The sequence below is a fragment of the Camelus dromedarius genome, chromosome X (genome assembly GCF_036321535.1).
Source record: "Camelus dromedarius isolate mCamDro1 chromosome X, mCamDro1.pat, whole genome shotgun sequence".
NCBI classification, from domain to species: domain Eukaryota; kingdom Metazoa; phylum Chordata; class Mammalia; order Artiodactyla; family Camelidae; genus Camelus; species Camelus dromedarius.
Window position 1 is genome coordinate 62578763 of NC_087472.1, and position 27843 is coordinate 62606605.

General features: G+C 35.4%; 1 protein-coding gene across 2 annotated transcripts in view; it reads left to right on the forward strand.

The window, feature by feature from the left end:
* Positions 1 to 27843, forward strand: part of OPHN1 (oligophrenin 1) — a 583720-nt gene that overhangs the window by 218940 nt on the left and 336937 nt on the right. For both annotated transcript variants that reach the window (XM_031446485.2, XM_064483080.1), the window contains exon 4: positions 9780 to 9841. In XM_031446485.2, coding sequence (XP_031302345.1) covers positions 9780 to 9841 — 62 coding nt within the window. The remainder of the gene's footprint in view (positions 1 to 9779; positions 9842 to 27843) is intronic.

A 27843-nucleotide genomic window follows, 5' to 3' on the forward strand; every position in this document is an offset into this window, starting at 1 on the left:
ATACTTCAAACTACAGTAATAAAAAAAGTATGCTACCAGCACAAAAATAGGCACATAGATCAATGGAACAGGCTAGAGAGCCCAGAAATAAACTCATGCTGTATAGTAAATTAATCTACATCTAAGGAAGCAAGATAATCAGTGGGGAACACAGTCTGTTTGGTCTGTTCAGAAAACTGGACAGCTACCTGCAAAAAAAGGAATCTTAACCGCTATCTTGCACCATTTACAAAAATAAATTAAAAATAGATTAAATACTTAAATGTAAGACATGATGTCATAAAATTCCTAGAAGAAAACATAAGTAGTCCACTCTTTGACAGTCCTAGCAATATTTTTTTTTAGACTTCTCTCCTAAGATAAGAGAGGCTAAAGCAAAAATAACCAAATGGGAGTACAACAAACTTAAAAAACATACAAACAAACTTTTGCACAGCATAGGAAAGTGTCAAGACAATGAAATGGCTGCCTACTGAATGGGAAAATACATTTGGCAAACAATATATTTAAAAGGGTGTAATATCCAAAATATACAGACAACTTGTACAATTCAACATCAGAGAAACAAACAACCTGATTAAAAAATGAGCAGACGTGCTGAATAAACATTTTCCCAAGGAAATAGATGGCCAACAGACACATGTAAAGATGCTCAACATCACTAATCATCAGAGAATGCAAATCAAAATTACAATGAAATATCACCTCACATTTGTCAGAATGGCTATTATAAAAAAGATTTTAAAAATAACAGATTTTGGTGAGGATGTAGAGAAAAGGGAAACCTCATGTACTGTTGATTGGCATATGCATTGTTACAGCTACTATTGAAAACACTATAAGATTCCTGAAGAAATTAAGAATAGAACTGCCATACAATCTAGAAATTTTACTTGTATTTTTCTGAAGAATACAAAAATATTAATTTGAACAGATATATGCACATCTTTGTCAATTGCAGCATTATTTACAATAGCCAAAATATGGTAGCAACCATTATGTCCATTGATAGGTGAATGGATATAGAATAGCCGGCATATATGTACAATGGAATATTACTCAGGCATAAAAAAGAATGAAATCTTATTTTGACAATTTGGATGGACCTAGATTATATTATGCTAAGTGAAATAAGCCAGATGAAGAAATACAAATACTGTATGATTTCACTTATATGTTCAATCTTAGAAACAAAACAAATGAACCAATATAATGAAATTGAAATAGAGTCATAGTTACAGGGAACAAACAAGTAGTTGCTAGAAGAGAAGGGGTTTCAAGGAATGAGAGAAATGGGTGAGGGCTATTAATGGATAGAAACTTCCAGTAACAAAGAAAAAAAAATAGTCAGTGTGGTTGAAATGTATAGTATGGTACTAGGAATAAGTCTACTTAAGGAGGCAAAGGAGCTGTACTCTGAAAACCGTAAGACACTTGATCAAAGAAATTGAAGATGACACATACAGATGGAAAGATCTACCATGCTCTTGGAATGAAAGGCTAAATATTGTTAAAATGGCCATACTAACCAAGGCAATATACAGATTCAATGCAATCCCTATCAAATTAACCAATGATATTTTTCACAGAGCTGGAACAAAAAACTTTAAAATTTATATGGAAACACAAAAGACCCTGATTAGCCAAAACACTTTTGAAAAAGAGAATGGCGCTGGGGAAATCACGCTCCCAGAGTTAAGACTATATTACAAAGCTACAGTAATGAAAACAGCATGGTATTGGCATAAAAAAAGGCACATAGATCAATGGAACAGGATAGAAAGTCCAGAAATAAACCCATGCAGTTATGGTTAATTAATCTAAAACAAATGAGCCAATAATATACAATAGAGGGAGGACAGTCTCTTCAATAAGTGGTGTTCAGGAAACTGGGCAGCTACTTTAAAAGAATGAAATTAGAACATTCTCTAACATCATATACAAAAGTTAACTCAAAATGGATTAAAGACATAAATGTGAGACCAGATACTATGAAACTCCTAGGGGAAAACATAGGCAGAACACTCTTTGACATGAATTTCAGTAATTTTTTTTTCTAACCAGCTCTTACAGTAATGGAAATAAAAGAAAAAATAAACAAACTGGTCCTAATTAAACTTAAAAGGTTTTGCCCAGGAAAGAAACCATAAATAAAATGAAAAGACAACCTATAGAATCAGAGAAAATATTTGCAAATGACCTGATCCACAAGGGACTAATCTCCAAAATATGCAAACAGTTCATACAGCTTCATATTAAAACAAACAACCAAACAACCCAATCAAAAAATGGGCAGAAGACCTAAATAGACATCCAGATGCCTAACAGGCACATGAAAAGATGCTCAATATCACTAATCATTAGAGAAATACAAATCAAAATGGCAGTAAGATATCACCTCACACCAGTCAGAATGACCGTCATTAAAAAGTCTACAAATAATAAATGCTGGAGAAAGTATGGAGAAAAAGGAAACCTCCTACACTGTTAATGGGAATTGTAAACTGGTGCAGCCACTATGGAGGACAGTATGGAAATTCCTTAAAAAACTAAAAGTAGAGTTACATAGGATCCAGCAATCCCACTCCTGGACATATATCTGAATAAATTATAATTCAAAAATACACAGGCACCCCAATGTTCATAGCAACACTGTTTACAATAGCCAAGACATGGAAACAACCTGGATGTCCATCAACAGATGACTGGATAAAGAGGTGGTATACATATACAATTGAGTACTACTCAGCCATTTGCAGCAACATGAATAGACCTGAAGATTGTCATACTAAGTGAAGTAAGTCAGACAGAGAAAGAAAAATACCATATGATGTCACATATGTGGAATCTAAAAAAGCAATACAAATTTTATTTACAAATCAAAAACAGACTCATGGACATAGAAAATGAATTATGGTTACCAAGGGGGAAATGGTGTGGAGAGATAAATTAGGGGTTGGGAATTCCAACCCATATTAGTAATGTGGAGATTCAGACACATTATATAAAATAGATAAACAAGAAGGACCTACTACACAGCAAAGAGAACTATGTTCAATTTCTTGTAATAACACAATGAAAAAGAATCTGAAAAGAAAAAAAAATATATGTATGTGTATGTATAACTCAATCAATTTGCTATACACCTGAAAATAACATTTTAAAATCAACTACCCTTCAATAAAAATTTTATTTAAAAAAGAAATGTATAGTATGGTGATAATAGTGAATAATATTATAATAACTTTATATGATGACAGATGGTAACTAGACTTATTGTGATGATCATTTTGTAATGTATAGAAATTTGAATAACTATTTTGTATACCTGGAAGTAACATAGTATTGCAGGTCAGTACTTTAAAAAAAAAAGTCCAGATATGGATAATGTCACTGGTGAACTTCTCCAAATATTTAAAGAATTAACAACTTTTTGTCACATAGCATAGCAAAATCTTAAGAAAATAACAGTTCCCAAGAGAAAGGAACACTTCCTAACTCATTCTTTGAGTCTAGCATTACTCTGATACAAAAACAAGGACACTCCATATTCATATGTCAGAAATCTTAATACAGTTAAATTGGCAATAACCTCCATATCTTTCTACACTTTCAATGCAATAACTATCCAAATATCAGCTATTGCTTTTCAGAAAATTTCAAGGTGATACTGAAACTCATTTGGAAATTCAATGGATCTAGAATAGCAAAACAATTTTCCAAAAGAGCAACACTGGAGAAGTCACACTTCCTTGCTTCAAAATTCATTACAAGGATGTTGTTATCATGATTACATGATACTGACACATGGACACATATAGAGATCAGTGGAATCGAATTGAGAGTGTAGAAATAATCCATTATTTTATGGTCAATTGGGTTTGGATAAGGATACCATGACCATTCAACATGGAAAGAATAGTCTTTTCAGTAAATGATGCTGGGATAACTGGATAGATAGATACATGTGGAAGAGTGGAGTCAGACTGTTACTTAAAAACAAACAAAAAATAACTCAAAAATAGGGTCTAAAACTGTAAATCTCTTAGAAGAAAAAATAAAGGTGTAAATCTTCATAACTTTGTACAGTGGTGTTATATATATATATATATATATATATATATATATATATATATATATATATATATATATATAACAACTAAGGTACAAGTGACAAAAGAAAAGGTTGATGAATTGGGGTTTAACAAAATTTTAAACTAGTGAAAGATCAACCCATAGAATGCAAGAAAATTTTGCCAATCATTTATTTGATAAGAAACTTTTGTCCAGAATATATAAAGAACTATTATAATTCAACAATAAAGACAACCTTGATACAAAATGGGCAAAATAATTGAATAGATGCTTAAAGAAGATATATAAAATGGTCAGTTAGCATACGTAAAGATCCTCAATATCATTAGTAATTAGGGTAAAACAAAACTGCAGTGAGATACCACAAACCCAGGAGACTGTGGAGAAATTGGAACTTTCATACTTTGCATCTGGTAATATAAAATGGTGTAGAAGATTCAGAAAACAGTCTGGCAATTCCTTAAAAAGTTAAACATAGAGTTTCCACATGATCCATCAATTCTGTGCCTCGATATATTCCTAGAAGAACTGAAAACATATCCACACAAAAACTTTTATACAAGTGTTGATGACTGCATTATTTATAATAATGTCATTTTGACAGAATGATAAAAATCTCTGACTCCTTTTGTAGTATTAAATATTTGGGAACGGGAGGTCAGTGAGCATTTTCATCTCCTATTTACTCTTTCTGATTAGGGTATTTTTCTTCTTTATGTTAAAGTTCAGCTTTTAATTTGCAATGTTTGCAAAGGTGACTTCCCTGGGTATGTGCAGCAACTTAATACTTAGAAGAAAGAAATGCCTTTGTCTGGTGTCCTGTGCTGAGCTTTTACTTAGTTTCCCTTGTCTTAGGGATTCTGTATTAGTTGTACAGTTATCTTAGGAAGGAAAATTGATTTTTGATTTAAAAATATCAATTTTTTTTGCATTTGTTTTTCTAGGTATGCAATATGCTCTCTTTAATTCAGGTACCATTTGAGAATATACTTTTTGTTTCTGGTGAAATGTTAGGAACCTTAAAATAGTAGTTATTAGCGTTTGAAAGGACACTAAAGACTATTTACCTTAACTTATCTTTTTAAAAATATATGTGAAGAAATTGAAGTCCAGGTAGCAGGAAGTGACTTGTCCATCACTGTTCCAGTATGTGGCAGAACTGATGCTAGAAGAGTAGAAAGTTGAGATGTGGGAGAAGAGATAAGGTTTATCATTCACTATGTGTTGGCATTTTACATTTACCTTTGTACAGATTTAGTATTTACAGTATCAGTCTTAGGTATGTCATCATGCCTGCTTGGCAAGTTAGGCAACTGAAGCTCAAAGGGGTCAAGTCATCTATCAAAACTCACATAGCAGGAAGATGATAGAATGAGGCTATAAATCCAGGTCTGTCTTTAAAAATCATGCTCCTTCTATTTATCCTCTTCCCTAACTAGAATCCTCTTCATCTGTTACCCCATCTATTGTTCTTTATAACATACAATCTGCCTTTCTTAATTACAGTCCCACAAAAACTCTCAGGAACCCAAGGAGAAACAAAAATAGGTTGCAGGGAGATGGTTTTAGGCTTAATATGAAGGAAGGGGTTTTTTAATGGAGACATACTGAAAGTGAGGAATGGCCTGCCTCAGGAGACAGTGAATCGTTATTTAGGGTGATTAATGGTCCTGAGCAAACTGGGACTAGAGGGTTTCCTGGAATGTGAGTCTTTCAGTTTAATAACTGTTACAGTCCTTGGGCACACCAAGACAAGTTGGTTACCACTACTGTCACTAGAGGTGTGTGATCAGGATGGCTGCTAATTGTGGATGTTGCCCTTGGTTTGAGGCATCACATGAAGAGATGGTTAAGACCATCTGAGTCCTTTCTGTGACTGTTAACCAAGATTTTTATATAGTTTCTGCTTTTGGGCCTCTTGTCCACATTGTGATAAAATTGAGTCAAGGAGCTAGTGGTTAAATGTAGAAGAATAAGACAAAGGAATAACAAGGTAGTAGCTGGGTCTTATTGCTCTCTGTACTACAAGAACATAGTTTTATTGTTGTCATTTTCTTTTATTCAATAATTTTTCTTTTATTTCAATATAAGAACACAGTCAGATAATTAAGCTTAATTTTTGACCAAAGCTCTGGCTGTTCACTTCTACAATTGTGTCATACCAACCAGGCTTTTTGACACTCAGCAGGTGAATCTGTGTTTACTTGTTCTGGGGAGGGAAATAGCATTGTTATTCAAGCTCCCCAGATGATTCTAATGTGTGGCCAGGGCTGAACATCTCTCCCTTACATCCAAGAAGGAACAGAACTAACATTTAAAAAAGGCTTTTATGTACGCTTAGAGCTGTGCATGTATTATTTAATCATAAAACAACCCTGTGAGATTGGAATTATTATTTCTATATAAGGAAGGTGGGTCTCAGAGAGTTTGAGTAACTTGTGAAAGGTCACAGAGCTAGTAAGTCAAATGTGCTTTTTCCTCAACCACAGTGCTTCTAAAAGCAAAAAAAAAAAAAAAAAATTTAACATTTTAAAATTAAAAATTGTTATTTCAGAGTGGTTATAGAGATAGAATAAAATAATGCATCATTTTATGGATGAGGATATTGAGGCATGAAAGAGCTAAACTGAGAGGAATTTGTCTAGGTTGGTGAGTAGTGTGGATCAGGGATGCAATCTTGTCTCAGGATTCTAACATTGCTTTTCTTTACACAGCAAACCCATCATCCCTCCCATAATCTTTGCTTGTCTAGGAAATTATAGTAGTCCTACCTACTCTAAAAGTTGCTGTGAGGATTAAATGAAATATTAGATATGAAAGAGCTCTTGGAAAACTGCAGGCCATTATCTCTGATGTATATAGATGCAAAATTCTCAAAAAATACTAGTAATTAGAATTCAGCAGCATATTAAATTGATTATGCACCATGATCAAGTGGAGCAATTTATCCTTTGGATGTCAGGATGGTTAAACCTATGCCAATAAAAAATGTGATACATCATAGTAATAGAATGAAAGATAAAAATCATATGACCATCTCAATAGATGCAGAAAAGGCATTTGATAAAATGCAACATATGTTTGTGATCAAAACTCTAAATAAATTAGGAACAGAAGGAATGTACCTCAACATAATAAAGACCATATATGACACACCCACAGCTAATATTATGCTCAATGGTGAAAGATTGAAATATTTTCCTCTAAGATGAAGAATAAGACAAGGGTGACCACTCTCACCACTCCTATTTAATGTAGTACTGGAAGTCCTAGTTAGAGCAGCCAGGCAAGACAAAGAAATAAAAGGCATCAGAAGTAGAAAGTAAGAAGTAAAATTATCTTCATTTGCAGGTGACATGATTTTGTATATAAAAAATCCTGAAGACTGCACACACACACAAAAAAAATCTTAAATCTAATCACCAAACTCAGTAAAGTTGCAGGATACAAAATCATATGTACAAAATTGCCTAAAATTTCTATATACCAACAATGAATTTTCTGAAAAAAGAAATAAAGAAAACGATTCCATTTACAATAACATCAAACAATACAAAACATAGGAATAAATTTAACCAAGAAGGTGAAAGGTCTCAACACTGAAAACTACAAGAAACTATGAAAGAAAATGAAGACACAAATAAATGGAAGGAAAGCTAATGTTTATGGATTGGAAGAATTAATACTGTTATAATATCTGTACTACCTAAAGACACATATAGATTCAATGTAATTCCTATCAGAACTCTACGGGCATTTTAATATTTTTACAGAAGTAGAAAAACAGTCCTAAAATTCATATGGAAGCACAAAACCCAAATAGCCAAAGCAAAACTGAGGAAAGAAGAACAAAGCTGAAGGCATCACACTTCCTGATTTCAAACTATATTTTTAGGCTATAGTAGTAAAAACAGTATGGCATTAAAAACAGACACCTAGACCAATTGGAAAGAATTGAGAGCCCATAAACAAACTCATGCCAATATTTGACAAGGGAACCAAGAGCACTCAATGGAGAAAAGACAGTTTCTTCAATGAAGGGTACTGGGAAAATTGTATATTCATATATAAAAGAATGAAACTAGACCCCTCTCTTATAATACTCACAAAAATTAACTTGAAATGGATAACAAACCTAGCTGTGAGACCTGAAGCCACAAAACTCCTAGAAGAAAACATAGGGGAAAAACTTTTTGATGTGGGTCTTGGCAATGAGTTTTTGGATATGACACTTAAAACACAAACAAACCAAAAGAATTCACAAGTGGGAATACATCAAACTAAAAAACTTCTGCACAGGAAAGGAAATGATCAACAAAATGAAAAGGCAACATATGGAATGAAAGATAATGTTTGCAAATCATACATCTGATAAGAGGTTACTATCCAGAATATATAAAGAACTCATCAACTTAATAACCAAACCCCAAAATAATCCAATTAAAAATGGATAAGTGAACTGAATACGTATCCTCCCAAAGAAGATATTGAAACAGCTAACAGGTATATGAAAAGGGGCTAGCATAACTAATCATTAGGGGTATGTATATCAAAACCTTAGTGAGATATCACCTAATGCCTGTTAGAATGATTATCATTAAAAGATAAGAGACAAATACTTGTATGGAAAAAAGGGAACCCTTGTGCATTGTTGGTGTGTAAATTGGTATAACCTCTATGAAAACCATATGGAGGTTCCTCAAAAAATTAAAAGTAGAGATATCTTATGATCCAGCAATTCCATTTTTGGAGATATAGCAGAAGGAAATAAAATAATTTTGTTAAAGAGATATCTGTGCTCCTATTTTCATGGCACCATTATCTGTATAATATTGAAGACCTGGAAAGAACCTGTGTCCATTGAAAGATGAATGAAAAAAATAAATGTGACACACACACATCCCACACCACAACACACACACACACACACACACACAGGAATACTATTTAGCCACAAAAATAAAATCCTGCCATTTGTTACAAAATGGAAGGCCCTTGAGGTAATTATGTTTAAGTGAAATAAGTCAGACAAGGAAAGACAAATAATGTATGATCTCACTTATATGTGGAATCTAAAAGAACCCAAACTCATAGAAAAAGAAATCAGATTTGTGATTATCAGAGGAGGGAGTGGTGGGTGGGGCAGTTGGGTAGAGGTGGTCAAAAGGTACAAACTTCAAGTTATAAGATAAATAAGAACTGGGGATGTAAAGTACAACATGATGACCATAGTAAATATTGCAGTATGGTATATTTGAAAGTTGCTAAGTACGTAGATCCTAAAGGTTCTCATCATAAGAAAAAATAATTTTTTATAACTATGAGGTTATGGATGTTAACTAAACTTATTGTAATCATTTTGCAATATATGAACATCAAGTCATTGTGCTGTATACATTAAACTTGTCCAGGGTTGTATGTCAATCATATCTCAATAAAACTGGAGGAAAAATTGGGGCAGGGGAATTGGCAAAAAAAAAAAAAAAAAGAGAGAGAGAGAGAGAGAATAGAAAAAGAAAAAGGACATAAACCTTTAATAGATAGTGAACTTTTTCTTCCATTGTCTTTTGATTTGATTCCTTCCTCTAGTGGCTTAGGCCACTGGTTTCTAAATCTTGTCTTTTGCCCAATTGCCTATCAAGTATGATGATTAATTTGATTTATCTTTTATTTTGTCCTTTCAGCTGAATCCTTCAAGGAATTTGCCGAATTGCTCAACGAGGTAGAAAACGAGAGGATGATGATGGTAGGTCACTAACACTGTGCCTGAAGCCAAAATCATGGCTGACCTTGTGGATTTTTTGTCCTCATTGGTTGGATTGATACTCTGTTGTTTTAGTATCTGTCTCATGGCAGCCCAGATACTGTAAGTACAGGAAATGGATCTTGTTATTCTATCTCAAGCTCCCACCCTCAGATGAACATTAGGTAGAGGGAAATTAGTATGGAAATTCTACCCTATTCATTTCAGTAAGACAGGATTTCAGAAGACATTAAACTTGACTGTTGAACATGTTGACAAAAATTGTGACCTTTAGTGTTCTTAGATAATTTATTTATGTGTTTCTCTGCTTTTAGAAATAATAACATGGGCTTTTTTTTTAAATCTGACATATGATTGCTTTATTTAAATCTATGTGAAAGCATATTTTCTTTCATTTAAAGCATAATTCTTAAAATTAATGGACTTTAATATTTAGAGCAGTTTTAGTTTTACAGAAAAATTGAGTGGAAAGTACAGAGATATTTCATATACAGAGCTGTGTGGTTCCATTTATATGTGGGTTTTTTCAACAAATATTAGAGTACTACAAGAACGAGACTGGTTGAATGTGAATATGAAACCTCAGGTACTACAGAGCTAACTATAAGATTATATGCAGACTTTGGATTGCACAGGGTAGAGGGTCAGTGCTCCTAATCCTTGTGCTGTTTAAAGGTAAATGGTACTTCCTTTCTCTACCTCCCCTATTAATAGATCCCCCTATTATTAAGATCTTGCAAGTATGGTACAGTTTGTTCCAGTTAATGAGCCAATACAGACACAATATTATTAACTAAAGTCCATAGTTATACCAAGATTAACTGTTTGTGTTGAATATTCTATGGGCTTTGACAAATGTTTAATAACATATACTTACCATTAAATTGTCCTCATACAGACTATTTTCACTGATCTAAAAATCCCCTATGATTCCTCTGTCTGTCTGTGGCATCTGAACTCCTGGGAAACACTGATCTTCCTATTTACTGTGTGTTTTGCCTTTTCTAGAATGTCATATAGTTGGAGTCTTATAGTATGAAGCTTTTTCAGCTTGGCTTCTTTGACTTAGCAATATGCATTTAAAATTCCTCTATGTCTTTTCATGGCTTGATAGTCATTTCCTTTCATCATTGAATAATATATATGCATATATTATAAGATACATTACATTATATGGGTGTACTTGGATTTTTTTCCACCTAATGAAGGATATGTTAGTTACTCTTAAGTTTTGGCAATTATGAAAAAAAGCTTCCAAAAACATTTGTGTGCAGATTTTTGTGTGGAGGTAAATTTTCAAATCTTTTGAGTAAATTCCAAGGAATGTAATTGTAAGATTGTGTAAAAGAGTATGTCTAGTTTTGTGAAAAACTGCCCAATTGTCTTCCAAAGTAACTATACCATTTTGCATTCTCATCAGCCATGTATGAGAATTCTTGTTGCTCCATATCCTCTTCACCATTTTAAAGTTGACTATGTTTTGAATTTTACCCATTTTAACATGTGTGTAGTGGTATCTCACTGCTGTTTTTTTTTTTCCTTTACTAAACCATTTTTATTTGTTTTTTTAAATATTTTTATTGAAGTACATTCAGTTTACATTGTTGTGTCAATTTCTGGTGTGTACACCAGTCACATAGGGACATACATACATTTGTTCTCATATTCTACTTCACCATATGTTACTACAAGATATTGAATATGGTTCCCTGTGCTATACAGTATAAACTTGTTGTTTATCTATTTTATATATAGTAGTTACTATCTGCAAATCTCCAACTCCCAATTTATCTCTCCCCACTCCCTTCCCCACTGATAACCATAAGTTTGTTTTCTATGTCTGTGAGTCTGTTTCTGTTTTGTGAATAAGTCCAATTTTTTTTTTTTTTTTTTTTTTTTTTTAGATTTCACATATAAGTGATATCGTGTGGTATTTTTTTTTTTCACTCTCTGGCATACTGCACTTAGAATGACATTTTTCAGATTCATCCATGTTGCTGCAAATGACATTTTAAAATTCTTTTTTATGGCTGAGTAGAATTCCACTGTGTAAATATATGACAACTTCTTTATCCAGACATCTGTCAATGGACATTTAGGTTGTTTCCATGTCTTGGCTACTGTAAATAGTGCTGCTATGAACATTGGGGAGCATGTGTCTTTTTGAATTAAGGTTGCCTTTGGATATAAGCCCAGGAATGGGATTGCTGGATCATATGGTAAGTCTATTTTTAGTTTTTTTAGGAATATCCGGACTGTTTTCCATAACGGCTGCAACAAACTACATTCCCACCAACAGTGTAGGTGGGTTCCCTTTTCTCCACAAAGTCTACAACATTTATCATTTGTGAACTTTTACATGGTTGCCATTCTGACTGGTGTGAGGTGATACCTCATTATAGTTTTGATCTCCATTTATCTGATAATTGGTGATACTGAGCATTTATTCATGTCCCTTTTGGCCACTTGAATGTCTTCATTGGAATATTGCTTCGATAGGTCTTCTGATTTTTGGATTTAGTTATTTGTTTTTTCTTTATTAAGTCATATGAGCTGTTTATATATTATGGAGGTTTAGCCATTGCTAGTCTCATCTTTTGCAAATATTTTCTCCCATTCTGTAGGTTGTCTTTTTGTTTTGCTTATACTTTCCTTTCTGTGCAAAAGCTTATAAGTTTCATTAGGTCCCATTTGTTTATTTTTGCTTTAATTTCTATTGCTTGGGTAGATTACCCTAGGAGAACATTGTTGAGATTTATGTAAGATAATGTTTTGCCTATGTTTTCTTCTAAGAGGCTTATAGTGTCTTGTCTTATGTTTAAGTCTTTAAGCCATTTTGAGTTATTTTTGTGCATAGTGTGAGGGAGTGTTCTAACTTCGTTGATTTACATGCAGCTGTCCAGTTTTCCCAACACTATTTGCTGAAGAGACTGTCTTTACTCCATTGTATCTTCTTGCCTCCTTTGTCAAAGATTAATTGACCAAAAGTCTGTGGGTTTATTTTTCGGTTCTCTATTCCATTCCATTGATCAATATATCTGTTTCTGTACCAATACTATGCTGTTTTGATTACTGTAGCTCTATAGTATTGTCTGAAGACTGAGAACGTTATTCCTCCAGCTTCATTCTTTTTGTTTAGTAATGCTTCAGCAATTCTGGTTTTTTTTTTTTTTTTGTGATTCCATATAAATTTTAGGATTATTTGTTCTAATTCTGGGAACAATGTCCTAGGTAATTTGATAGGGATCACATGAAATCTGTAGATTGCTTTGGGTAGGATGGCAATTTTAATATTAATTCTTCCAATCAAGAACATGTGATATCTTTCAATTTCTTTAAGTCACTATTGATTTCCTTAGTGAATGTTTTGTAGTTTTCCACAAATAAGTCTTTCACTTCCTTTGTCAGATTTATTCCTAAGCTTTTTATTATTTGAATGCATTTTAAAAGGGATTCTTTCTTTACTTTCATTTTCTGGTATTTCATTGTTAGAGTAGAAAAATGCTACTGATTTCTCTATGTTGATCTTGTATCCTGCTATCTTGTCAAATTCTCTTATTAGCTCTAGTAGTTTTTGTGAGGAACTTTTAGGGTTTTCCAGATATAGTATCATGTCATTCACATATAATGACAGTTTTAAATCTCTTCCAATTTGGATCCCTTTTATTCCTTTTTCTTGCCTAATTGCCATGGATGGGACTTCCAATACTATATTGAATAGAAGTGGTGAACATGGACATCCCTGTCTCGTTCCAGATTTTAGCAGAAGGGCTTTCAGCTTTTCCCTGTTGAGTATTATGGTGGCTGTAACTTTGTCATAAATAGCTTTAATTATGTTGAGATATGTTCCCTCTATACCCACTTTGGTGAGAGTTTTTACCATAAATGGATTTTTAACTTTATCAAATCATTTTTTTCTGCATCTATTGAAATCATCATTTGATTTTCATCCTTTCTCTTGTTGATGTGGTGCATCACATTGATTGATTTGCATATGTTGAACCATCCTTGTGTCGTGGGATGAATCCAACTTGACCATGGTGTATGATCTTTTTTATATGTTGTTGAATCCTCTTTGCTAACATTTTGTTGAGGATTTTTTGCATCTATATTCATTAATTATATTGGCCTATAGATTTCTTTTTTGGTAGTGTCTTTGTCTCGCTTTGATTTCAGGGTGTTGGTGGCTCCATAGAATGATTTTGGGAGTATTCCCTCCTTTTCAATCTTCTGGAAGAGTTTGAGAAGGAATGGTATGAGTTCTTCTTTGTATGTTTGGTAGAATTCCCCGGTGAAGCCGTCCAGTCCTGGACTTTTATTTGTAGGGAGTTTTTTTTTTATTGCTATTTCAATTTCATTTCTAGTGATCAGTTTGTTCAAGTGGTCAGTTTCTCCTTGATTAGCTCTTGGTGGACAGTATGTTTCCAGAAACTTGTCCATCTACTCCAGGTTATCCATTTTGGTTCCATATAGTTTTTCATAATATTCTCTTATGATATTCTGTATTTCTATTTTATTTGTTGTAATTTCTCCATTTTCTTTTCTTATTTTGCTAATTTGTGCTCTCTCTTTTTTCTTCTTTGTGACTTTGGCCAGAAGTTTGTCGATTTTATTTACTTTTTCAAAGCCACTCTGTGTCTTTTGACTGGAGCATTTAGTCCATTAACATTTACAGTAAAAAATGATAGATGTGTGTTTATTGCCATTTTGAACTTATCTTTGCAATTGATTTGGTATTTTCTCTTTGTTCCTTTCTTCTTCCTTTTGTGGTTTGGTAATTTTCCTTTGTATTACCATGGATTTTATTTAGTTTTTGTGACTCCCTTGTAAGTTTTTGGCTTGTGGTTACCTTTTTTTGTAAGTCTTAGCCCATTGCTATAACTGTTTTTATTAAACTGAGTGACATGATCTCAAACCCATTCTACCGAGAACAAAAAATTTTAAAAAGAAAGAAAAAATATTCTATAAATTCCTGCCTCCCTCTCCCACTCTCAATGATTTGTATGTCTTCTTTTATAATTTTGTGCTTATTTTATTTGTAATTCATGAGTTATCACCTTTCCAGTTGTGAGTTTCTCATTTCTGTAGCATCCTGCTGCTTTTCTATTTAAAGTAGACCTTTCAATATTTCTTTTAGCATGCTTTTAGTGTTGCTAAACTCTTGTAGTTTGTTCTTGTCTATGAAATTCTTTATGTCTCCTTCTATCCTAAAGGATAGCCTTGCTGGATAAAGTATCCTAGTCTGCATCTTTTTTTTCATTCAGGAATTTGAATATATCTTGCCACTCCCTTCTGGCTGGTAGTGTTTGTGTAGAGAAATCAGCTGAGAGCCTTATGGGGGTTCCCTTGTAACTCACTCTTTGCTTTTCTCTTGCTGCATTTAGGATCATTTCCTTATCCTTGACTCTGGCCATTTTGATTATGATATTTTGGTGTGGGTCTATTTGGGTTCTTCCTGTTAGGGACCCTCTGAGCTTCAAGTAGTTGGATACCTGATTCCTTCTTTAAGTTTGGGAAGTTTTCAGTCATGATTTCTTCCAATACCTTTTCAATCCCCTTTGTTCTTTCTTCCCCTTCTGGGACCCCTATTATGCGAAGATTGGCATGCTTTATATTATCGCATAGTTCCCCTATGCTATTTTCATTTGTTCTTATTTCTTTATCTTGTAGCTGTTCTGATTGGGTGCTTTCTGTTGTCCTGTCTTCTAGGTCCCTAATTCTTTCCTCTACATTATCTAGTCTGCTTTGAACAGCCTTTAGATCATTGCTCATCTCAGCCAATGAGTTTACCAATTCTACTTGGCACTTCTTTATAGCTTCAATTTCATTTTTCACATATTTTATATCTCTAAACACTATCTCTTTTAGTTCCTTCAGTACTTTGATCGCTCCTTTTTTGAAATCTTGATCTAGTAGGCTATCAATGTCTATTTCATTGATAATTCTTTCAGGGATTTCTCTTGTTCTTTTAATTGGGAATGGCTTCTCTGCTCCTTCATCTTGCTCATACCTCTCTGGCACTATGGTTCATGGACTATCAGTTGTCTATTGTGGCCCTTAAGGAGTTTATTTATTTATCTATCTAATGCCTATGTAGGAATGACACTTAAAAAGAGAGACAGAGAGAATTTTAAAAGAAGGGAGAAAAAAAGGTTTGAAAACAGTGTATAATGAATAATAGAAGAGCAAGTTGAAACAGAATAGCAATCGGGTTGAGACGTCTATTAAAAACCTTTAAAAAAAGAAAAGAAGGAGAAAATGTATTTGAAATCTTTGTATAATCAATAACGGGACATCAAAACCAAGAGAAATAAAAATGAAATGACATGGATTTTTTAAAATAATAATAATAAAAATACTGTTTAAAATTTAAAAGGAATTAAAAGTGGGAGTATATATAATTGTTTAAGACGTAAAAATTAAAAGGGTAATAGAAAATAGAACAGATAAAAACGTATTTCAGAAAAAAAATATGGGAGGGTGGTGTTCTCCTGGAGACTGTGTGCTCTTAATGCAAAGTCTTTCTGTCTTCGCCCTGTTTTGGAAGCTCAGCTTGCTGTTTCCAGAGGCCCTCCGTTTGTGCGTTTGTCTCTGCTGCTCCCAGTGCCTGTTGGCAAGCAGATCGCATCCCCTTTCAACACTGGGTCAGGTGCAGCTCACCTTTGCTGTGGGTGGGCGGGTCGCTGCCCCTCCAGATGCTGCAGTCAGATGTTGCAGACTGGCCAGGTAGGAGGGTGGGTTGCACCCCCCCAGCACCGCAGTCATGGGCTGCATTCCTGCTGGAGAGGCGGGGGCCGCCCGCACTCTCCCAGTGCCGGTTGCTCCGCAGCTCTGTGCCGCTGCGTACTCCATAGGCTGGCACGGTGAAGACCGAGAAACAGTCCCATCCCTGCTCTGGGCCAAAACTCAGGTCCTTGTTTGTCTTGGGGGAGCAAGTTCTCTGATGCATCAGGACGGAAGGAACCTGTCTGCCTCGGGCTGTAGACAAGTCTCCGTCTGGCCTTTGAGGCTGCTAAGCCCTTAGGTGCAGATGCAGGTTTCGCCTCTGCCCCTGCCTGGGTGCTCAGTGCCGGAGGATGTGGCGGCTCTGCCTGAACCCCACCTCTCTTCACCCAAAAACTTTCCACGGGTTTTCAGAGATGGGGTATGCATCCTTCCCCACAGGGCACATCAGCCATGTTGTTTTATGGAGGGCCCAGATTGTTCTGCCCTGTCCACCCACACCAACTGCGCAGCTCCCTGCAGTCCCCCAGGGCTGCTTCAGTGCAGTCATCCCTGTCCTCCGCCTGACTGGTGCAGCCTGCCCCTGCCCCCAGCTGCTGGCCTGCATCTCGGGCTGGGTGTCACAGCAACCCTCTGTGCCCATATAACTTAGTTCTGTCAGTCAAGGCCTGCTCTGTACAGATCCGAGCCTCGGAGGCTCCCCCTCTGTCCTGCTGGCCTTTCAGTAGGATAGGGGAGACCCAGTGAACGAGAACCAGTCTTCCTTTGCCACTCCCTTCCTGTGGGACCCGTCCCACACTGTTTTGCCTTTTTTTCTTTCTTTTTTCCTTTTCTCCTACGAGATTTTTGGCGTCTCTATCTTTTGAAGAGGACGAAGTTCTGTCAGAATTCCGCAGGTGCTGTGGTTGGCTGAGTGAGTCTGTGGATGTGAGTCTTGGTGTATTTGTGGGAGAGGGTGAGCTACAAGCATCCTTCTACTCCGCCATCTTGGCCTTCTCCCTATTTCTTCTTGATTCAGTTTTGGTGAACTGAATGTTTCTAGAAACTTGTCTATTTCTTCTAAGTTGTCCATTTAATTGCCATATAGATGTTCATAGTATTTTCTTATGATTGTTTTCTATTTCTGTGGTGTTGGGTGTAACCTCTCCATTTTCATTTCCCATTTTGTTTATTTGCGTGCTCTCTCTTTTGTTCTTGGTGAGCTTGGCCAGAAGTTTGTCAATTTTATTTATTCTTTCAAAAACCAGCTCTTGGTTTGATTGATGTTTTTTCTATTTTTAAATCTCTATTTTATTTGTTTTTTTCCCTGATCTTTATTATTTCTTTTCTTCTGCTGAGTTTGGGTTTTGTTTGTTTTTCTTTTTGTAATTCTTTTAGATGGTAGTTTAGGTTGTTTATTTGAATCTGTTCTTCTTTTTTGAGGAAGGCCTGTATTGCTATGATCTTCCCTCTTTGTACTGCTTTTGCTGCATGCCTTAGATTTTGTATGGTTGTGTTTTCACTGTTGTTTGTTTCAGAATATTTTTAAATTGCTTCTTTGATTTTATCATTGACCCATTGGTTTTTTTAGTAGTATGCTGTTTTTCCTCCATGCTTTCATCTTTTTCTCATTTTTTTTTTTTTTTTTGTGGTTGATTTTCAGTTTTATGCCACTGTGTTTAGAGAAGATGCTTGGAATAATTTCTATCCTCTTTAATTTGTTGAAGTTTCTTCTGTAACTGAGTATGTGGTCTATCCTATAGAATGGTTTTGAAGCACTTGAAAAGAACATATATTGTGTTTTTGGAGAATGCAGTTTCCTAATAATATGAACCAAGTCCAACACACTTCTATTGTTTCATTTAGTATTTCTGTTGCATTATTGATTTTCTGTCTAGAATACCTGTCCAATGATGTTAGTAGGGTGTTAAATTCTTCTACTCTTATTGTATTCTCATCAATTTCTCCCTTTATGTCTTTTAGTATTTGCTTTATATGTTTAGAAGCTCCTATATTGGGTGTATATATTTGAATGGTGGAATATCTTCATTTTGTATTTCTCCTATCATCTTTATATGTTGTCTTTCTTGTCTCCCTTCACGGCCTTTGTGTTAAAGTCTATTTTTTTCTGATACAAGTATTGCTGCTCCTGCTTTCTTGTCTTTGCCATTTGTATGAAATATATTTAACCATCGTCTCGCTTTCAATCTATGTATGTCCTTCACTCTAAAGTGGGTCTCTTGTAGACAGCATATTGTAGGCTTTTGTTTTATTATAGTAATTATTGATAGATATGTATGTTGATATATATGTATTTGATATATATATATAGTAAATATTGATAGATATGTACTTTGAACTTTGTTTTCTAGTTGATTAGGTATTTCTTATTTTTTCCTTTTTTTCTTTTTGTTTTTCTTTTTCTGATTTGATAATTTTCTTTTACAGTAGCTTGGTTTCTTTTTGGTTTTTTTGACTCTATTGTATGCTTTTCACTTGTGGCTACCCTGTTTTCAAGTATGCTAACCCCTTTTTATATCTTTTTGCTTTAGATTTATAGTCATGTAGGCTCAAACACATTCTAAACAGAATGGAGGGGGAAAAGAAAAGAAAAAGAAAAAGAAGAGAAAGGAAAACAATCTGTATTTTCTTGTACTCCTCTTCCACCTTTATGGTTTTGATGTTCTTAATTTGTATTTATTTATTTTTCACATCTTCATTTTTAGTCTCTTGCAGTTCCCTGTATTTATCACTTTCCAATTATGATTTTCTCACTTCTATAGCTCCCTGTTTCTTTTCAATTTAGAGTAGACGTTTCAATATTTCTTTTAGCATAGGTTTAGTATTGCTGAATTCTTTTAGTTTGTGCTTGTCTGTAAAATTCTTCTCTGTCCTTTTACTCTAAAGGATTATCTTACCGGATAGAGTATCCTAGGTTGCAGCTTTTTCTCATTCAGGACTTTGAATATATTTTGCCACTCCCTTCTGGCCAGCAGTGTTTGTGTAGAGCAATCAGCTGAGACCCTTTTGGAGGGTTCCCTTGTAACTAACTCTGTTTTTCTCTTGCTGCCTTTAGAATCCTTTATCTTTAACTTTGGCCTTCTTAATGATAATATTTCTTGGTGTAGGTCTATGTGATTTCTTATTGTTTGTGACCCTCTGTGCCTCCTGTACTTGGATATCTATTTCCTTCTTTATGTTTGGAAAGTTTTCAGTCATAATTTCTTTAAATACATATTCATTCCCCTTTTCTCTTTCTTCTCCTTCTGGAACTCCAAATATGTGTAGGTTGACATGCTTTATATTATCCCATAGGTCCCTTATATTGGTTTCACTGGTTTTTATTTGCTTTTCTTTCTGCTGTTCTGGTGGATCACTTCTATTCTACTCTCTTCTAAGTCACTTATTCACTCCTCTGCATTATCTACTCTGCTTTTGACTGCCTTTAGCTCAGCTCTTATCTCAGCAATTGAGTTTTCTCTTTTTAATTGGCTCTTCTTTATAGTTTCATTTTCCTTTTTAAAATACTCCCTGTCTCTATTTATCGACTGTTTTAGATCCTTTAGTGCATTGATCATTCCCTTTTTGAAGTCATGATCTAGTAGACTATCCAGGTCTATTTTATTGATGTTTCTTTCAGGGGGTTTCTCTTGTTCTTTTAGTTCAGAGTATTTCTTCTGCTTCTTATTTTAATTATATTTCTGTGGCTCTATGGATTTAGGAGTATCAGTTACCTATTGGGGTCTTAAAGGGCTGTTTTATTTTTTCTTTGTTTTTATTTAAAGTGGGAGCATTCCTTTATAGACTGTGTGCATCTGATAGTTTTATTGTGATACCTGTCATTAGTATGGATGGTTGTCATGTCTTTCTTCCTTGAGTGTTGGCTGTTATCCCTTTGTTTGTGGGTGTGGTTGATATTGTGTTGTTCAGTGTCTGCCCTGATTGTTATTGTTGACGTGGGCCTCTTGTTTGTTCTGTATCTGTCACAACCTTGACAGGATCCTAGTCTACTCCACTGTTGGTGGAATAGAGGCTTTTAGACCCATTTCTGAGCTGTGGTGTGTAGTAGGCAGGGTTGGAGCACTTCAGCTGTGAAGAAGGGTAGGCAGGAGATGTCCACTGGGAAATGCCCTCTGTAATGCTGTCTGTCACTTTTTATGCAGGCTTACAAAATACTTTTTCTTGACACTGCCTGTGTTCCCACCTTACCTGCAGGAATGTTGTCCACCTGCTCTGGTGTCCCCAAGGTTCTGAGCCCCAAGAAACACCAGTGCAGATCCACCAATGTCAGGCCCTAAAACCCACCATAGTAAGTGTGCAGTCACACAGCTGAATCTGTGGTATGCCATAGGGTCCACACAGACCCCAACCCCACCTCCACATGCAGTACTGTAAACTGGTCTGTTTTAAATATCCATACTTGCCCTTGCAAAGACTACTCACTGCCAGTTTGTCCCAGAGACGGGTCCAGAGAGAGCAAATCCACCCTCTGCCTGGGGCTGTAAGCAAATCTCAGTCCTCTCTATGAAGTTGCAGTGCTGCTGGGTATGGATTCAGCCTTTGGCCCTGCCTCTGAGCAGCAGTGATGGCTATGACAGAACCCCACCTCTCTTCTCTGGAAAACACACCAACAATGAAGAGGACAAAGTGGCTTTTGTGTGGCTGCATTGTGCCCCTCCACCCAAACCAACAGTTTTTTTGTTTTTTTTTATGGGGGTCCCAGGCTGTTCTGTTCTGCACACACCCACAGCCAGAGCTCACACTGCCCTCCAGGCCACTGAGGCTGCCTCTGTGCCATGGGCCCCAGGCCTCTACCTGCGATCCTTACTGACCTCCAGCAGCCAATCCTGGCTCATCCCTGCCAGCTGGCGTCAAGGGCCACAGATCGCAAGTACCCTCTGTGTCAGTTTCTCTTAGTTCTGTCTGTTGTCACTTTCTCCTCTGAGCCTCAGAAGCTCTGCTTCTGTCTCCAATGACCTCCCAGTTGGCGAGGGGGCATCTCAGTGCCTGAGGGTGCTTTTCTTCCTATGCAGCTCCTGCCCTACAGCACCAGTCCCACACTGATTTTTTTCTTTTTCCTTTTTTTCTTACTGGATTTTGTGAGAATTCTCCTGTATTTCAAAATGAGAGACACTCTGACAAAGTTCAGTAAGTGTCCTGTGTGTGCAATTCATTGGGTTTGTAGGTGTAATTCCTGGTGTGTTTTGGGAGAGGGTGAGCTGTGTGTCTCTCTACTCTGCCCTCATGGCTCCACCCCCTCACTGCTGTTGTAATTTGCATTTTTCTGATGCCATATTATGAGAAACATCTTTTCACATGTTTATTTGCTATCTGTAGTTCATCTTTGGTGAGGTGTGTGTTTAGGTTTTTGACCATTTTTGTTTGTTTTGTGTTTTAGATTTAAGATTACTTTACATATTTTGGATTCCAGTCCTTCATCAGAGATGTGCTTATAAAAATTTCCCAGTCTGTGGCTTATCTTTTCATTTTTCTTAACAATGCCTTTGTAGAGCAGAAGGTTTTGAATTTAATGAAACCCAGCTTATCGATTCTTTCATGGATCATGCTTTTTTTTTTAACATTTTTTATTGATTTATAATCATTTTACAATGTTGTGTCAAATTCCAGTGTTCAGTACAATTTTTCAGTCATACATGGACATATACACACTCATTGTCACAGTTTTTTCTCTGTGACCTACCATAACGTTTTGTGTATATGTCCCTGTGCTATACAATATAATCTTGTTTATCTAGTCTACAATTTTGAAATCCCAGTCTATCCCTTCCCACCCTCCACCCCCCTGGCAACCACAAATCTGTATTCTCTATGAGTCTATTTCTGTCCTGTATTTATGCTTTGTTTTTGTTTGTTTGTTTGTTTGTTTTTTAGATTCCACATATGAGCGATCTCATATGGTATTTTTCTTTCTCTTTCTGGCTTATTTCACTTAGAATGACATTCTCCAGGAGCATTCATGTTGCTGCAAATGGCATTATGTTGTCGGTTTTTATGGCTGAGTAGTATTCCATTGTATAAATATACCACAGCTTCTTTATCCAGTCACCTGTTAATGGACATTTAGGCTGTTTCCATGTTTTGGCTATTGTAGATAGTCCTGCTATGAACACTGGGGTGCAGGTGTCATCCTGAAGTAGGGTTCCTTCTGGATACAAGCCCAGGAGTGGGATTCCTGGGCCATACGGTAAGTCTATTCCTAGTCTTTTGAGGAATCTCCACACTGTTTTCCATAGTGGCTGCACCAAACTGCATTCCCACCAGCAGTGTAGGAGGGTTCCCCTTTCTCCACAGCCTCTCCAGCATTTGTCATTTGTGGATTTTCATATGATGGACATTCTGACTGGTGTGAGGTGATACCTCATTGTAGTTTTGATTTGCATTTCTCTGATAATTAGTGATATTGAGCATTTTGTTTAGGTCTTGTTTAGGTCTTCTGCCCATTTTTGGATTGGGTTGTTTATTTTTTTCTTATTGAGTCATATGAGCTGCTTATATATTCTGGAGATCAAGCCTTTGTCGGTTTCATTTGCAAAACTTTTCTCCCATTCTGTAGATTGTCTTCTTGTTTTACTTCTGCTTTCCTTTGCTGTGCAGAAGCTTGTAAGTTTCATTAGGTCCCATTTGTTTATTCTTGCTTTTATTTCTATTGCTTGGGTAGGCTGCTTAGGAGAACATTTTTGAGATATATGTCAGATAATGTTTTCCCTATATTTTCCTCTAGGAGGTTTATTGTATTTTTTCTTATGTTTAAGTCTTTGATCCATTTTGAGTTGATTTCTGTGTATGGTGTGAGGGAGTGTTCTAGCTTCATTGCTTTACATGCTGCTGTCGTTTTCCCAACACCATTTGCTGAAGAGACTGTCTTTATTCCATTGTACATTCTTGCCTCCTTTGTCGAAGGTGAGTTGACCAAATGTTTGTGGGTTGATTTCTGGGCTCTCTATTCTGTTCCAATGGTCTATGTGTCTGTTTTTGTATCAATACCATGCTGTCTTGATGACTCTAGCTCTATAGTATTGTCTGAAGTCTGGGAGAGTTATTCCTCCAGCCTCTTTCTTTCTCTTCAGTAAAGCTTTGGCAATTCTAGGTCTTTCACGGTTCCATATAAGTTTTATTATGATTTGTTTTAGTTCTGTGAAATATGTCCTGGGTCATTTGATAGGGATTGCATTAAATCTGTATATTGCCTTGGGCAGTGTGATCATTTTAACAATATTGATTCTTCTAAGCGAAGAGCATGGGATATCTTTCCATTTTTTAAAGTCTTCTTTAATTTCCTTCATCAATGGTTTATAGTATTCTGTGTATAATTCTTTCACCTCCTTGGTTAGATTTATTCCCAGATATTTTATTACTTTGGGTGCTATTTTAAAGGGGATTGTTTCTTTACTTTCTTTTTCTGTTGATTCATCATTAGTGTAAAGAAATGCAACTGATTTTTGAACACTAATTTTGTAACCGGCTCCCTTGCTGAATTGTTCAATCAGCTCTAGTATTTTTTCTGTGGACCTTTTAGGATTTTCTATATATAGTAACATGTCGTCGGCATATAGTTACACTTTAACCTCTTTTCCAATTTGCATCCCTTTTATTTCTCTCTCTTGCCTGATTCCTGTGGCTAGGACTTCCAGGACTATGTTGAATAGGAGTGGTGATAGTGGGCATCCTTGTCTTGTCCCAGATTTTAGTGGGAAGCTTTTGAGTTTTTCACCATTGAGTACTATGGTGGCTGTAGGTTTGTCATATATAGATTTTATGATGTTGAGATATGTTCCCTCTATACCCACTTTGGCGAGAGTTTTTATCATAAATGGGTGTTGAATTTTGTCAAACGCTTTTTCTGCATTGATTGAAATAATCATGTGGTTTTTGTTCTTTCTCTTGTTGATGTGATATATTACATTGATTGATTTGTGTATGTTGAACCAGCCTTGTGTCCCTGGGATAAACCCCACTTGGTCATGATGTATAATCTTTTTTATGTGTTGTTGGATTCTATTTGCTAATATTTTGGTGAGGATTTTGGCATGCAGTTCATCAGTGATATTGGCCTATAATTCTCTTTTTTTGTATTGTCTTTGCCTGATTTTGGTATCAGGGTGATTGTGGCTTCATAGAATGATTTTGGGAGTATTCCCTTCTTTTCAATCTTCTCAAAGAGTATGAGAAGGACTGGTATGAGTTCTTCTTTGTATGTTTGGTAGAATTCCCCAGTGAAGCCTGGATTTTTATTTGTAGGGAGGTTTTTAATTGCTATTTTTATTTCCTTTCAAGTGATCAGATTGTTCCAGTGTTCAGATTCTTCTTGATTCAGTCTTGGTGGACTGTATGTTTCCAGAAACTTCTCCATCTCCTCTAGGTTATCCAGTTTGTTTCCATATAGTTTTTCATAATATTCTCGTATGATATTCTGTATTTCTATATTATTTTTTGTAATTTCTCCATTTTCCTTTCTTATTTTGCTAATTTATGCTCTCTCTTTTTTCTTCTTTGTGAGTTTGGCCAGAGGTTTGTCGATTTTATTTACTTTTTCAAAAAAAAGCTTTTGTTTTGGATTATTTCTCCTATGGTCCTGTTTATTTCTTTTGTATTTATTTCCTGTCTGATCTTTATTATTTCCTTCCTTCTGCTTCTTTTTGGTTCTTTTTGTTCTTCTTTTTCTAATTCATTCAGGAGGTGGGTTAAACTGTTTATTTGAGATTTTTCTTCTTTTTTGAGGAAGGCCTCTATCGCTATAAACTTCCCTCTTAGCACTGCCTTTGCTGTGTCCCATTGATTTTGAGTGGTTATGCTTTCATTGTCATTTGTCTCAAGGTATTTTTTAATTTCAGCTTTGATTTCCTCGTTGACCCATTGTTTTTTCAATAACATATTGTTTAATCTCCATGCTTTCCTTCTTTTCACCTTTGTTTCTCTCTTGTTGATTTCCAGTTTCATGGCATTGTGGTCAGTAAAGATGCTTGAGACAATTTCTATCTTCTTAAAATTGTTGATGTTTCTTTTGTGCCCAAGTACATGATCGATCCTGGAAAATATTCCATGTGCACTTGAAAAGAAAGTATATCCTATTTTTGGGGGGTATAGTGCTCTGAAAATATCCACCAAATCTAGTTTTCCTATTGTAGTATTTAATTTCTCTGTTGCCTTGTTTATTTTCTGTCTGGATGATCTGTCTAGTGATGTTAATGCAGTGTTAAAATCTCCAACTATGATTGTATTCCCATCAGTATCCCCCTTTATCTCTATTAGTAATTGTTCTATGTACTTAGTTGTTCCTATATTGTGTGCATATATATTAATGAGTGTAATATCCTCATGTTGTATCACTCCTTTAATCATTATAAAATGTCCTTCTTTATCTTTCTTTATGGCCTTCGTTTTAAAGTCTGTTTTGTCTCAAATCAGTGCTGCAATGCCTGCTTTTTTGGCTTTTCCATTTGCATGGAATATCCTTTTCCACCCTTTCACTCTCTATCTACCTGTGTCCTTCTCCCTAAAGTGGGTCTCTTGTATGCAGCATATTGAAGGTTCTTGCTTTCTTATCCAGTCTGCCACTCTATATCTTTTGACTGGAGCATTTAGTCCATTAACATTTACAATAATTAATGATAGATGTGTGTTTATTGCCATTTTGAACTTATTTTTGCAGTTGAATTGGTATATCCTCTTTGTTCCTTTTTTTCTTCCTTTTGTGGTTTGTTAATTTTCCTTTGTATTATCATGGATTTTATTTAATTTTTGTGAGTCCCTTGTAAGTTTTTGGCTTGTGGTTACCCTTTTTCTTACATCTATTAGCCCATTACTATAACAGTTTTTATTAAACTGATAGTAACATGATCTCAAACCTATCCTACCGTTAAAAATTTTTAAAAAGAAAGAAAAAAATATTCTATATTTCCCTGCCTCCCTCTCCCACTCTCAGTGATTTGTATGTCTTCTTTTATAATTTCGTGTGTACTTTATTTGTAATTTATGAATTGTCACCTTTCCAGTTGTGAGTTCCTCATTTCTGTAGCATCCTTCTGCTTTTCTATTTAGAATAGAGTTTTCTATATTTGTTTTAGCGTGGGTTTAGTGTTGCTAAACTCCTGCAGCTTTTTCTTGTCTGTGAAATTCTTTATTTCCCTTTCTATCCTAAAGGATAGCCTTGCTGGATAAAGTATCCTTGGCTGCTTTTTTTTTTTTTTCATTCAGGACTTTGAATATATCTTGCCACTCCCTTCTGGCCCATAGTGTTTGTGTAGAGAAATCAGCTGAGAGCCTTATGGGGGTTCCCTTGTAACTTAATGTTTGCTTTTCTCTTGCTGCCTTTAGAAACATTTCTTTATCCTTGACTCTGGCCATCTTGATTATGATATGTATTGGTGTGGTTCTATTTGGTTTCTTCCTGTTTGGGAACCTCTGAGCTTCCTGTACTTGGATATCTGATTCCCTCTTTAAGTTTGGGAAGTTTTCAGTCATGATTTCTTCTAAAACCTTTTCAATCCCCTTTGTTCTTTCTTCCCCTTCTGGGACCCCTATTATGTGAAGATTGGGACATTATATTATCCCATAAGTCTCTAATGCTGTTTTCATTATTTTTTATTTGCTTATCTTGTAGCTCTTCTGAATGGGTGCTTTCTATTCTCCTATCTTCTAGGTCACTGATTCGTTCCTCTGCATTATCTAGTCGGCTTTGCACAGCTATTAGATCATTCCTCATCTCTGTCAATGAGTTTACCCATTCTACTTGGCTCTTCTTTATAGCTTCAATTTCATTTTTGATATATTTTGTATGTCTAAACACTATCTCTTTCAATTCCTTCAGCACTTTGATCACTCCTTTTTTGAAATCTTGATCTAGTAAGCTATCGATATCTTTTTCATTGATCTTTCTTTCAGGGGATTTCTCTTGTTCTTTTAATTGGGAAACGTTTCTCTGCTTCTTCATCTTGCTCATACCTCTCTGGCACTGTGGTTTATGGAGTATCAGTTATGTGTTTCATCCTTAAGGAGTTTATCTATCTAATGCCTATTTAGGAATAAGACTGAGGAAAAAAAGAAAAATAAGAGAAAGAGAGAAAGAATTTTAAAAGAAGGGAGAAAGAAGGTTTGAAAACACTGTATAATGAATAATAGGGGAGCGAGTTGAAGCAGAATATCAATCTGGTTGAGACATCGTTTTAAAACCTTTTTAAAAAGGGGAAAAGATGAAAAAATGTATTTGAAACCTGTGTCTAATCAATAACAGGATATCAAAACCCAAGAGGAATAGAAATGAA